The sequence below is a fragment of the Hemiscyllium ocellatum genome, chromosome 28 (assembly GCF_020745735.1).
Source record: "Hemiscyllium ocellatum isolate sHemOce1 chromosome 28, sHemOce1.pat.X.cur, whole genome shotgun sequence".
NCBI classification, from domain to species: Eukaryota; Metazoa; Chordata; class Chondrichthyes; order Orectolobiformes; family Hemiscylliidae; genus Hemiscyllium; species Hemiscyllium ocellatum.
Genome location: NC_083428.1, coordinates 18,199,324 through 18,214,509, shown reverse-complemented (window position 1 = coordinate 18,214,509; position 15,186 = coordinate 18,199,324). Strand labels below are relative to the sequence as shown.

At 39.2% G+C, this 15,186-nt stretch overlaps 1 protein-coding gene across 2 annotated transcripts in view; it reads right to left on the bottom strand.

The window, feature by feature from the left end:
• Positions 1–15,186, bottom strand: part of cbarpb (CACN subunit beta associated regulatory protein b) — a 182,558-nt gene that overhangs the window by 148,856 nt on the left and 18,516 nt on the right. For both annotated transcript variants that reach the window (XM_060846261.1, XM_060846263.1), the window contains exon 3: positions 10,210–10,355. In XM_060846261.1, the coding sequence (XP_060702244.1) occupies positions 10,210–10,355 (146 nt within the window). The remainder of the gene's footprint in view (positions 1–10,209; positions 10,356–15,186) is intronic.

The window sequence follows — 15,186 nt, the reverse complement described above, 5'->3', positions numbered from 1 at the left end:
GAGATATTAAACAAGTATTTTGCATCATTGTTTACTGTGACGAAAGACATGGAAGATATAGAACATGGGGAAATAGATGGTGACATCTTGAAAAATGTCTCTATTACAGAGGAGGTGGTGTTGGATGCCTTGAAATGCATAAAATTGGATAAATCCCCAGGACCTGGTCAGGTGCACCCTAGAACTCTGTGAGAAGCTAGGAAAGTGATTTTTGGGCCCCTTGCTGAGATATTTGTATCATCAATATCACAGGTGAGGTGCCGGAAGACTGAAGGTTGGCTAATGTTGTGCCACTATTTAAGAAAGGTGGTAAGGAAAAGCCAGGGAACCATAGACTGGTGAGCCTGACATCGGAGGTGGGCAGGTTGTTCAAGGGAATCCTGCGGGACAGGATTTACACGTATTTGAAAAGGATAGAACTGATTAACAATACTCAGCATGGCTTTGTGCATGGGAAATCATGTCTCACAAACTTGATTGAGGTTTTTGAAGAAGTAACAAAGTAGATTGATGAGGGCAGAGTGGAAGACATGATCTAAATGGATTTCAGTAAGGCATTCGACAAGGTTCCTCAGGGGAGACTGGTTAGCAAGGTTAGATTTCATAGAATACAGGGAGAACTAGCCATTTGTACTGGCGTAAAGATAGAAGAAAGGGGATGATGGTGGAGGGTTGTTTTTCAATGTGGAGGCATGTGACCAGCGGAGTGCCACAAGGATCAGTGCTGGGTCCACTGCTTTTCATCATTTATGTAAATAGTTTGGATGTGAACAGAGGAGGTATAGTTAGTAAGTTTGCAGATGACACCAAAATTGGAGGTGCAGAGGACAGCAAAGAAGGTTACCTCAGATTACAATGGGATCTTGATCAGATCGGCCAATGGGCTGAGGAATGGCAGATGGAATTTAATTTAGGTAAACGTGAGCCGCTGCATTGGAAAAGCAAAGCAGAGTAGGACTTATCTTAACGGTAAGGTTCTGGGGAGTGTTGCTGAACAAAAAGACCTTGGAGTATAGGTTCTTAGTTCCTTGAAAGTAGAGTCGCAGATAAATAGGATAATGAAGAAGGTGTTTGGTATGCTTCACTTTTTGATCAGAGCATTGAGTATAGGAGTTGGGAGCCATGTTGCCGCTGTACAGGACATTGGTTAGGCCACTTTTGGAATATTAGTCTTTTTCCTATCGAAGGCTGTTGTGAAAGTTGAAAGGGTTCAGAAAAGATTTACAAAGATGTTGGCAGGGTTGGAGGATTTGAGCTATAGGGAGAGGCTGAATAGGCTAGGGCTGTTTTCCCTGCAGTGTCGGAGGCTGAGAGGTAACCTTATTGAGGTTTATAAAATCACAAGGGGCATAGATAGGATAAATAGACAAGGTCTTTTCCCTGGGGTAGGTATGTCCAGAACTAGAGGGCATAGGTTTAAGATGAGAGGTGAAAGATTTCAAAAAGACCTAAGGGGCAACTTTTTCACACAGAGGGTGATACGTGTTTGAAATGAGCTGCCAGAGGAAGTGGTGGAGGCTGGTACATTGAAATTTAAAAGGTATCTGGATGGGTATATGAATAGGAAGGGTTTGGGAGGATATGGGCCACGTGCTGGCAAATGGGATTAGATTAGGTTAGAATATCTAGTCGGCATTTATGAGTTGGACTGAAGGATCTGTTTCCATGCTGTACACCACTATGACTCTATGACTCTCCCAGCTTCATTCTGAAGACCTGTATCCACTTTGTCCAAGAGATAAAGGCAAATCATGCATTTCTGATTCCTTAGCATATATAATGTTTCACTGAAGTTTCATCTTTTATGGCTAAGCTTCAGGTGATTGTCCATGTACCGAAAGATCTTTGCTTACTGGTAGTTTAATGTTAGCTCATTTGATTCTCACAGATTTCAACTACGGTAAACTGTGTCTTCCAGTTTTGAAATTGTGTAGAAAACGCTCGTGTAGATTTTAAACTCTGCTTCAAAGCCTTTTACCTTCAAAGTGATGGTCTAGAATCTGTTTTGACTCTCTTTGACCTCCCCTAGGAATATCATTCTACATCACTGGTATGAACATTTTTCTTGTTGTACAACTTCCATTTCTCTGAAAGTCTTTCTTTTGTAGGACCTTTTCTTTATCTATGAGATGCTGAAGGTGGTGTTAACTCGCACTATTTTTTAAAGTGGTCGAAGGCGCCATGGCGGTAGTACTCAGCTCCCTTGCTGGACATTTGTCGTACTGGTGATTCTATGTGGAGCCACATCTTGCATGACCAAAAATGGCTGATGACATTGATTGCCATTTGCTTAACTCTTATGGTAGATTCTTGGAAGGATGACAATGCCATCTTGATGCTGATATACTTGGTCATGTCAAAGAATCCTCAATGTTTCCTTGCAGTCAATGTTCCAGCTAAGATCAGTGTCACCATGCCAATTGTGGCACCGACTTCCAGTTCCAGAAATCACTGCTGTAGACAGATCTTGGAAGTTGCAGCCAGAAAGAATATAAGGGAGAATGCTGCTTGCAGTACTGACCTGTTTGGGACCCCAGTTTCCACCTGCACAGCAGTCAGATTGCCCACCGCAGCTTTAAGTCCTCCTTGAGTTCAAGTCTGATAACTGCTCATAACTCTATAAATGTCTCTAATTAATTTATCTTTCAAAGCACTGTACCCACATTATCATGCTGGATGAAATAAATCTATTTAAAAAGTAGGCTTCTATTGACTCTTTCAAATGCTGATGTCACTGGTTAAATCACACCAGTTCTATCAATAAGGTAAAATTTCTACCGAAGCTGCCATGTCTATGGGCTATCGCAACTTACTGGCCTGATCTGCTTACTTTTGAAGTGTTCTGATCAATTTTTATTGTTGATTCATGGTTAATCGCTGAAATCTTCTGAGGTTCTTTATCCCACTCTTCAGAATGAAATAATTCTGCAAGATGTCACTCATGTTTTCCACCAGTAATATTTGCGTGTAGAAGATGGAACCAATCCACCACATGAATGTTAGGTGCCCCTGCATTTCTATGCAATGGAATTTCATCTGAAACACTTCATGTTTCATGAATGCAGACGGTGAAAGTGTTGCCTCATGATCATTCTGACTTTTTGGTTTTAGATAGGAGGTGACTACAATGAAATATGATATTCTGACACATCACCGTCACTATTTTATGAAGGAAATGTTAATCAACGTTCTCATTTTGTGTTGATGACAGATCACTGAGAACAAAAGAATCTGTAACTCAATAAAGATAGGATATACTAATTAGCCTTTCAGTTTCATATGTGTTGAAGATCCTGATTTTAAAATGCATTTATCATCATATTGTTTTTATTTTAAGTGAGAAAGTGATACCCATCCTACTACAGTGAGTAAATGCTGAAATATTCTGCAGTTTTGGTTAGACACTCGCTGCAAAATATAGAAACAAACTTAATATGAGTGAATGTCACAAATGTTGAATAAGAATTTCATTACCTTTTGAAGAAATATAGTATGTGGCCACAAATTTTTGTTTATGCTTCAGAAATATTTTTTAAAACACCATATCTTTATGGGGAATGAGCTGTCCTATACAATATAATTATCAACATTGAAATCCTTCTGGATTTCTCTGAAATAAAGATCAATTGATCGTTTTATGAAATGGAATGATTATCCATCATGTGATACAGCTGCTGTGCTTGTAGAAATGCAGCCTGTAATGTTACTGGGGCCACAACAGAGTAGGTCAATGACATCTCTGGGATGAGGAGTTGGAGAGGTGGGGTACAGACTGGCTCACGAGGAGCAAAAGTTGGGCTGGGTGGAAGCTGTGTGAACTGGGAGCCGCAGGGAGTTGGGGGGTGGAGGGAGAGAGAGGGGTGAAAGCTACAAGAACAAAAAAGTCACCTCATTTTATTTCTCATTCTGCTAGCACATCCTTAGACAGGCGATGGCTCCTGTCACTTTGGGAATGATGTCAGGTTTCTAGTCTTTCTGCCATCTTGAGGTGACACTCATAGGAAGCTCAGCCTTCTTGAAAAACAAACATCCAGCCATCATTTTGATGTGTTTTGCAGTTGTGAGGAGCACAGCGTTGGAAGCGCGCCCATTTCACTTTGTGCAATCAATGGCGGAAGCAACAACAGCTACAAAATGGCATGACTTACTTTCATGATTAATTAAATCAATTAGGTACAGATAGATTGATTATGCATGCATTGAGTATTATTTTGTGCCTGGCTGGATGATAGACCAGGCCAGAATTAAATTTTTAAAAAATTAAGGATAGAAAAATGATCAATGAAGGGAAAGTCCGAGATCAAAACGCAAATTCCACAGATGCTTACTTAAATTAAAAGAAAGCCAATGTTATTTTCTGCTTACTATTTTAGCTTTATAAAATCCATCTAATTCCCTTTGCCACAATAAAGGAGGAAAGTCAGAATATTTAGGGCATCATGCTTCAAATTGCTGAATGGTCTGAATGATAAAAATGCTACGTGGTATGGAAATAAGCACTTAACAGGCCAGAAAAGATCCCAGGATCAATTTCATTCTTCATCAGTTGATCTCAATTGGAACATCAATAAAATGCTACAAGTGGCCTAAATTGCTCTGACAGGTATATGCCATCTCATTAAGGATAACGTGACCATGATCTTTAAATAGTATATACGGCAAAAAATAAAATAAAATCAGCATTTGAGACTAAAACATATGGCCATGTTTTTGCACAAATAATGGAACATCCTTCTCCAATGTGAATCACAAAAATATTGTGGTGCAGAAGGAGGCCATTCAGCCCATCATTTCTATGCCAGCTCGCCAAATGAGTATCATGACTTAGTGTCATTCTATTGACTTTTTTCAAATACTTTGCACATTGTTTCTATTCAAATCATCATTAATACTGAAATAACTGCTCAGAGGCCGGTATACCATCTCCAAGTCATCCTTTATTTACATGTGCACATTACATGGGCTGTGACCAGCCAATTCAGAGCCAGTCCCTAGACTGAAGAGATTATCTCTTGTGCTCTCTCTGTGTTCCCATGCTCTGGGACATGCCTCCGCCCTGAGTCCTGATCCCTGAGTCAGATCACCACTGACAGGTGAACCACCATCCCTTCACTACCACCTCACCGCTGCCCACACCACATCCACCAACACAGGAGTCACCAATCTTCAGGTGTCATCTCATCATCGTTGGTTCCACCTCACCAACACCAGTGCCATGTACTGTGTTGGACCCATACTCACCTGCAACCAGGAGCCCCAAGCTCTGCTGCTGCTGCCTCTCAGATAATCAGGAGTCCCTGGCTCCGGGTCCACTACAACCAGGAGTCCCTGGCTCCAGGTCTACCACAACCAGGAGTCCCTGGCTCAGTAGCCATACCAGGCCACCACCTCAACAAGAGTCCCGCTCCAGACACCCTCCCCCACAATGTCACATTCTCTGCTGACACTGACAGGAAGAAAAAGGAGAAAGAAAGGAAACGAAAAGGGTAAGGAAAGAAGAGAGGAAGTGGCTAGTCTGCAGTGGGTAGGCTTATGCACCTGAACACTTGCCGGTGCCACCATCTTAGAATGGTGCTGCCCCTTCAGTTCTCTCTTCAAGAAACTACACAATTTTCGCTAAAGGCTTGCAAGCTAACTTTCCAACCACTCACCAAAGTTTTGCATCTCCCATGAGAAAATAAGAAACCTGTTAAATGCATTACATGTGGCCGTAGTTAGGGATTTTGGTCAGATACCTTTCAGCGCAGTCATGAAGTGATGACCAATGCTTGACTCACTTATGTACTCTCCCTTTTTCTAGTTCTCCAAATTAAGGAGGCAAGGAAAGGTTGTAAATGTAATTTATTAAACATTGAAAATGCTCAAAGCAGCAAGGTAGCCAGAAATGCTTTGTTCTGACATTATTGCTCTGGTGGTATTTGTGTAAGGTACACTGTTGGCATGGACACCCAGACTGAATGAAAATAAGGATGAAAGAATAAAAAGAAAGAGAATCTCAGGTCTTAAGATGTCCATGTTCACAGGTATAATCTAATCTTATTAATATTCAGAAAAAATCCAATGTGAGGTTTCCACACTGCAGGGATTCTATATCTTCTATATCCTGAAGCTTAAAACAAAATTAACAGGAAATTTCATTCTGAATCACTTGAACCTGCTGCGACAAAACAAAGTCACAATCGACATCTATTGAAGAAATTGTTATGTAAGGAGAACATTGTTCAACCACAATGTTTAGAGGAGTTCAATTTTTCCAATGCTCCCTATAACCTGCACAACAACCCAAAATTCTCCAGAATGACTGTGCACAATTTGGAAACTGTGGACAAAAATACAAATTGCTGTAAAAGCTCAGCAGGTCTGGCAGCACCTCTGGAGAGAAATCAGAGTTAACGCTTCAGGACAAGTGACCCTTTCCACAGAAGGGGAAATTACCAAACGTGCACAGCAACACAAAACAAATGTAAAGGGGCTGCATACTCCAAAAAACATTTGGTATGTTGCTCATAACCGCAAACAGGAACCACTTGAAAAGAAATTCTTATGCTTTGGAAACTGTGCTAAAGAGAAAAGATAAACCAAAACTTAAGTGAAGCAATAACCAAAAGCCACGTCACAAAAGGTATAACATCTTGAACTGAAATTTCCAGTCTTCTAGTTATATCACACAAAATAACTATTTTCCAGAAGACAGTGATTCCATGGGAATGAAATATCCAGCAACCTGAATCCTTTATGGCCCCTTAGTTAAACATTGGAAGGAGAATTGTAAGCATTGTCCGATATTCAACTGGAGTGTGATTTTGTCTTTCCATGCCGGGTTGTCCATTGTGCTAAGTTGCTAGGCAACACAATGAACTAAATGTCTGTATATATTCCTGTTCTTAAGTCATTATATCAGACCAGAGCACCCAAAAGCAATAAATTGGAACTTCACCAGCTACAGACTAACACAAAAATCCAATCTGCAATGACAGAGTCAATGTTAATTACCCATGTCACAATAGGCAGTCAGTCATCAGTCATGGTGGAGGTGAGGTATTAAAGGAGTTTATATACATACTGTACATGTTATAATATATAAAATCATATACTATGCATGGGGGCAAGACATCAGTAATATAATTAAATCAAGTTCCCACAGTGCGGTTGGAAGTTAGATTTAGAATTTATGTTTGTTACCCAGGTGTACCAAGCACTAGGAAGCCCAGCAGTAAAAAGACATGAAATGCTGGCACACAAGGCAAGGCCCTTTTATAGAATCCTTGTCGGCCAAGAGGCGCTGAAATGCTCCCGTGGTCATCAAGGGTGTCTCTGGTCTCCTCCCTGTTGCAAATGCCAAACTCTTCATCAAATACCCAGAACTCTATCTCCAACGTCATGTTAGGAAACCTTCACAGACAATTAGCAGAAACAAATGCAATTGTCACTTAGAAAGTTACAATTAATAAACAAAAGCAAGTGCAAATTCATTAAAGGCATATTGCACTTGAGGGCATTAGAGAGGAAAGATGAAGCTTGTGCAGGTGATGTTGCGTATACCTCGATTATCCGGCATTTGATTAACCGAATTTTGGATTACCTGAACAAGATCGCAAAGTCACTATGCTTGGCTAACTATGCTATCTGGCATTTGATTAACCAAACGTAATGTTCCCCGCCTGTGTCTTTCAGATAATCAAGGTTCCTCTGTGGAGATGTTTAGAGACAGTGTGATAAGTTCACAATAATAAACATGTTGGCAACATTGAAGCCTAAGAGATTAATGAGAAAAGAATTAAGGACCAGAGGTAAGATGAAGTCTTTTATTTTATTAAACGCATTATTATGTGGAATATAGTGATGACGAATACCGATTTAATAGCACCTTTAAAGAGGGAATTGGATAAGTGCATGAAAAAGAAAGTTTTGCAAAGCCAAGGTGGAAAGGAGAGTGAGACGAAAATGTTCTTAAATACAGAGCTGTGCATACACACCAAATGGTTCTCCTTCAATGCTGCATGATCCTATGAGCTTATAAGTCAGTGATAGCAAGATTTCCAATTTGATGGGAGATAGCAGCTACAGGATCTACAATTGACACAGTGGTGGCAAGGAACTGTACAAACTAAACAGTGTGAACAGCACATGTTAGGGCACTGAGCTTATGTAAGATGAAGTAAGGCAGGAAAGGGATTGGAAAATAAGATAAAGGGATTTTGAACTAATTACACTAAGGGCAGGTAGACAATGGAATATAGTAACAGGAAGAAGGGGAGGTACGTGAGATTTACCATGAACAGCATAGGAACAGAATTCTGGCTAAAGTTTGTGTTTATTTAGGGAAGAGGTCAGAACATCAATATAAAGAACTTTGAGGAGAATTAAGGGCAGATGATGGTTTGGATCAGTGTTTGAATGAGGCATAGGTATTGGTAGATAATGCATTACTTGGTTGAAATAGGTAGTCTTGATAATGAGGTTTGAAGATTTCAGTCATGGCTAGAATATTCTGACTGTGAACAATTAGATGTGGCTGAATAAGCAGGTTAAAATATTAATACGATTAACGCAAAGTTTCTGATACAAGCAAACAAAATTGACTTGCCAATGTTATACCAAAGAACACCCTGGCACAAAGTTTAATTTAAACAAGCAGGCAGATAACACATGTAGTTGAAGGTAGAGACAGAGCAGAAATCTAATTGTCAGCTATTTCTTATGTTGTCATGTTAAGTAGAAGAAGGTGGACTCAGTCCAATCCATCTTTAAAATAGATATTTGTACTTGTACTTATTGCGAAGATTTCCTTTATCCATCCTGATAGAGTATGTTTAACAGCAGTTCATCTTAAATTCTGCTTTTGAGACATATTTCCCCAAGGTCCATCAAATCAGCATTTATTGAAGACAAATTGGTGTGTACTGCTACCAAACAATGTGATGCAGACTGTCAAAAGCAGCACAAGATAAAACAAAGACAAGCACAAGGATACTGTCTGTATGCATATCCCACTATATCCATTTTACTGCCATTAATTACATAATGGCACTGCAACAAAATTAATTCATCTATCAATTCCAATATCCCAGGGTCTACATCTAGCATACTCTCTTGTGTGAATGGACACTTACGTTTAAACTAGAATTAAACATGACGAATATTTGCTTTTTGGAATCTAAAAGTGAATGAATGTTTGTGAGATCTTGCTGTGTGTTATTTGATCATTGCATTAACCTTCACTTTCATAGTGATGACAACACATAAATATTCTAGAGAATTAGATTAGATTACTTACAGTGTGGAAACAGACCCTTCGGCCCAACAAGTCCACACTGACCCTCCAAAGAGTAACCCACCCAGACCCATTCCCCTACGGGCAAATTAGTATGGCGAATTCAGCTAACCTGCACATCTTTGGACTGTATGAGGAAACCCATGCAGACACAGGGAGAATACACAAACTATACACAGAGAGTTGCCTGAGATGGGAATTGAACCCAGGTCTCTGGTGCTGTGAGGCAGCAGTGCTAACCACTGTGCCACTGTGCCAACCATGTGTCACTATACCACCATGGAGTGTACTATAAATATAGTAAGGCACTATACAATGATTCCTTTCCAAGTACATGGCCAACATGGTCTGTAGAGCTTTACACAAACAGTCCTTGAAGTGAGTGCAAAGTAAAGATTGCCCCATCACAGTGACAATTTCTGTCTTCCACAATGTCTGTCGTTATGGCTTCTGCTAATGAGATTACACAATTACTGTTGAGTTATAGACATATTGATTCAATAGACTGGCTTTCACTAGGAACCAGATTGATACTGTCAAGACACATTTGTACTAAAGTGTATAACAGCTGTCGGTGAAAGGAGACTTTCATTCCAATTGTTGAGGCTGGATCTGCAGCTAGTGTCACAACACAATACGGTTTCTAGTCAGAACAATTATATCAACTTGGATATACAATACAATACAATTACAGACAGGGATTATTGCTTGTAATCTGGGTGTGGTTTTGTTATATCAGCAACCATTTTGCTTGCACACAGAGTGAACCAATATATGATGCATGTAAACACTGAGTATTCTGAAATTCAGTACAAGAAAGCCTAGAACACAGTTTTATCTATTGTATGTTCCAAAAACATTATTGACCAGATAGATAGCTGGACACTTCCAGTAGATGAAATGAAGTTTACCAGAAAACATATCACATGGCTTACCTTGAATATCTTCGGTCAGTTTCACAGCATCTTCTGCAGATAATCAAAATACCAGAGAGTAGGACTAAAGTCCCACCAATGAACACAGACACAAGGACAAGCAGTAGGACATAACCATCCTGGACACTCGGATCTTTGGGAATAGCCTGTAGCAAAACAAAATATTAAAATCAATTAAAGAATTGATCAATTAAATCAATTAAAGAACCTTTGCTTATAGCAGCATAATTGATTATTTTTAACTGTGCAGGCAGATAACACACATGTTTATAGTTGAATAAAATGGTATTAGAAAAAGGTTTGGTTAGAAATACTCCTTTCAGTGACGTCATTACCACAGGTTAAAGAAGGAATTAACTTTAAGGAATTCAAACATCCAATTCCTCTCAAGTCAAATATACAGTGTATTTCTAACAATTCAAAGTTGTATTCTGAACAAACAAAAGAAAGGAATTATCAAATCATTTCAATTAAACAAAATACATTACATATCAAAGTGGAAATTTAGTATTTAAAAGGAAATTGAATTACCACACAACTTGAAGGATTTGTAGTATATAGTGGTTACAGTGATAAAATGATGGAGTACAGGTGCGTTTATCAGTCCATAGTCAATTTAATCTTAAAATACAAGTACTATTCTTGGCTAGCCTGCTACTACTGGAATATGTATTACTAAGAGCTGGTGGGCAAAGAAAAATGGAATTTCACAATTACAGTTTGTTCAGTTTAACATACTTTCAGAATCAGCACATAAGTAGTGGTGTGACATTTAGTTAACACTCTTGTTCATAATGTTACACTGTGGGATACTGATGGATATACTGTACAACATTTGTCTGAGATTCTGTTAAAATGAATAATTAAATACTCCAATAAAAACCCTTGGAGAAACACCAGAGCCCTCATGATAAAAAGAATAGCCCAGACTAACTAAGTTACTCCTGCTGAACCAACACCTCCTTTCTCCCACTTTACAAAGTGAGCTGTTGCAAGAGTTTCTTGTGATGTCTAGGAATTATCACTGTTTTAAATGTGATCACATGAGAAACTAATGAATAGCAAGTGAAGAAACCTTTAAATGGATTGTGTGACCGCAGAAACTTACCATAAAGCAGGAGGATGCAACAGTGCATTAGGGAAAGTTAATACATTAATACTACAAAAGGAGGAAATAGCTTTATTGAGTTCTGTAAACTGCATTTTAAACTAAAAAACTAAGCAGCTGAGCTATCATATTAAAGTTTGAGAGATTATAACCTAAAAGATGGAAAAGTCATTTATAAGTTATACTGATAATACAGTGAAACCTGAACTTGAGATCGACCAAAAGTGCATATATTTTACAAATGAAAAGTGATGCTTTTTCTTTTCAGGCTGAAGTACAAGGGATTCAGCATCAGGAATCACAGAAGGCCTATAGTGTAGAAGTAGGGTCATTTGGTCCATCGAGTCCACATTGGCCTTCCAAAGACCACCCCACCCAAAATCACCTCCCCACACTATCCCTTTAACTCTACATTTCCTATGACTAATCCACCTAACCCGCATATCTCTGGACAATATGGGCAGTATAGCATGTCCAAACCATCATCCTACACATTTTGGATTGTTGGAGGAGACTGGAGCATGAGGACAACTTGCAAACACCACACAGACAGTCACCCAAGGCTGGGATTGAACCTAGGTCCCTGGTGCTAGCCACTGTATTACATGGAATGGAAAAATGTGTCAAGGTGGGGCACAGTGTGAAAAAGTGAACAGTTGTGCTCAAGAAAATGCAGAATCTCTTGGTTTCCAGATGGCAAACAAAAATTGCTGTTGATAAACAGACTCTGAAATTGAGATGCATATATTATGCAGGGTGTCAGTGGCAGTGCCCATACTTGTGAAATACATGCTTGTTCTGGCCAAAGAACAGACATTTGGACAAATTAGGCTAAGTTGCGTAAACAATAATTGATCAGAACACCAAAGCCACCAATCAGAAGAACCCCAAACATATTCCCCATTAGCACAGCATCAGTGGGAAATGATAATTGACTTGTTTGGAAATAAAACAGATGGCCTAGGATACCTGGCTCTTACACCCAGCGCAGATGGCCCTAGAGAGGGTACATGCAGTGGGTGTCCTTGGTATAATTCAGACATACCACAATCAGCAGGCAGGGGCTGTGGTTAGTCATCTGCTCCCCCTCTGCCCCCCACCCCACCTCCAAACCCTTCAACCAAATTTTAAATTTAATTTTATAAGTTTCGTTTGATTGCCATTTAAGGTCTGGTTCTATGATCACTTTACTTATTAGTTTCCATTGCATTTGCAAAGGAATTTGAAAGAGAAACCAACACCAAAGAAATTTTTAAAGCTTGGATCAATAAAGAGGTTGGTGTCCTGCAATGACCATCATTGTCAGAAACTTTATGCAAGCTACATACTTTACACAATAAATCTAAACCCGGATAAGCAATCTAAGACACCGTCCCTAGAGATCTGTGTAACTGGATTCTGCAGGACAGATGTGTATCGGAATAAACCCACATAAGGGCCTTTTATCTGTCCAACAATTGATCAAAGCCAATAATGTTGGATAGAAAAAAAACTTGTGGAGTGATCTCTTCAAATATTTTCCAAATTACAATGCACATTCTATTTGAGTTAACAACAAAATCTAGTAAAATTGCTTAATATTTTAAACATTCAGAATCCTTGCTGAATTCTACAATCCTGTCAATCCATAGGCAAACCTACAGAGCACTCCTTGATTTTATTCTAATGCTTATATACACACCTTAACTCAGAAAATACTTATAAGTTCATGTTTCTAACTAACTCAACATTACATCTGGGTGGCATGGTGGCTCAGTGGTTAGCACTGCTGCCTCACAATGCCAGGGACTCAGGTTCAATTCCTGCCTCGGGTAACTGTCTGTATGGAGTTTACACATTCTCCCAATGTCTGTGTGGGTTTCCTCCCACAGTCCAAAAGGTGTGCAGGTCAGATGAATTGGTTGTGCTAAATTGCCTGTAGTGTTAGGTGCATTAGTCAGTGGGGAATGGGTCTGGGTGAGTTGTTCTTTGGAGGGTTGGTGTAGACTTGTTGGGCTGAAGGGCCGGTTACCACACTGTAGTAATCTAATTGTCAATATATTAGGGAAAACATTAACATAAAAACTCGTAATTATCCATATTATAGTATAATCCAAACTTCATGGAGACACAGATCTTCAAGCATGTGCCATGTTGACTACCTCCACAACTGCCTTTGGGTTGCTTTTAAGATACTGTTTGAGTACTGCATGAAGAGGTAAAGCAGAGATCCTTAAATTTTGAGGATGGCCTGTCATTTACATTCTGCATTCCACAATTTGGCCTGTTGGAGGCGGTTTGGCATGTTTTTCCAACAGCTGCTCAAATGATCTGTAGGAACTTTGCTCCTGAAGATCACTATCTTGATTTTTCCAATTTGTAGAGATTAAAGTTCTTACAGGTAGCAGACATAAAAGAAAGCTGAACATTGGGGAACAGCTTTGTAAGAGCTCAGTAGTTCCAGTACTAAAAGCATTGTTTTTAATACTGTATAAAAGTTAGTCACTCACTATAAACAAAAATTAAACTTAGTCTCTAGATGTGCATCAATTTATTTTTTAAACTGGAATTCTCAATGCTGCATAGATATTCAAAACATATTATATTTGATCATTTGCGGACTATTATCAGGATAGAATGCGCACTAAACTTCTGGTTATCATAAAAGCCCACTAGTTTGTTAAGGAAAGCTTTACCCAGTGCAGTTAGCTACATTCCTGGCCTAAATTAAAGTTTGAGAGATTAAAACTTAACTGAAAGCTAGAAGGTTAACCTGTGATAAACTGTAGCTTGAGGAGTATATTGTGTTATGTCTCACAGCAGCTATGTGAAATATCTTTAATGGATGAGCTCATGATTTTATTACTATTTCATGGCAAGTGACCTGATAATATAAAGGTCTCAGTCTCTATCTTATTGAGGCTATGGTTACCCAGTCCAGGATTACAAGATTCCGATCCTATACTCCTGTGGTAGACTCTTCAATACCTAGCCAGGCATTTAGTTTTATTAAATGTTCAAGTGAACGCCTACCACCACCTGCATAGAGCAACCATGGATGGTTATTACTCAGGGCTCAAAATACACAGGAACATGGATAAATTCACCCAAAAGCGACTGAAGTGTCCAGGAAAATGCAATCATGGGGAGTGACCAATAAGAGAGAAATCAGCCCAGTCTGTGAATTTTTTGAAATGCTTAAAGTTGTGGCCAGGTAAATGGATCTGGATATTATTGTTTCTTCCAGAAGGCATCTGATAAAGTCTTTCATCCCAGATTGCTAGCTAAAATTGAAGCTCATGGATTTGAAAGCAAATTATTGACTTGGCTAAGAAATTGGCTGCAGCAAGCAACAGAGCAGGAATAACAGGCAAGAAGTAAAATAGACAGAAAAAAGGTGACTGATGATGTCCAGCATCAATTAGGCCTCAATGCGTCCAAAATTTAAAGAGACGGCAATACTTAGAAACGAAAGTATAAGTTGTTCCAGAGCCTCATTTTAGGGTACACAAGACAAATCACACCAGTAGGTTTCTTTGCCAGTTTTACTGGTTTGTCCTTCGGTGGCACAATCTTTTGTAACCACCCTGTATATGTAAAGAAAGAACCCCAGACAAAAACACAACAGATATACAGAAAGTAATGCTACAACGTGACTGGATCATCTGATGAAAGAATTACTGAGATTGCAAATGTAGCCCCTAAGAGCTAAACATCGCCACTAAAACAAAAATGGAGCACCTGAAAGACAAAGTAACCCAGGGCAATATTTCAAAAGGAGCCCTACAGGGCAAATAAATTGAACCTTTTTCTTGTCAATGATGACCACATCGCAGAACTTTTATTTTAAAAGTCACAGCTTTGTGTGCTCCATTATAGAAAGAGCATTA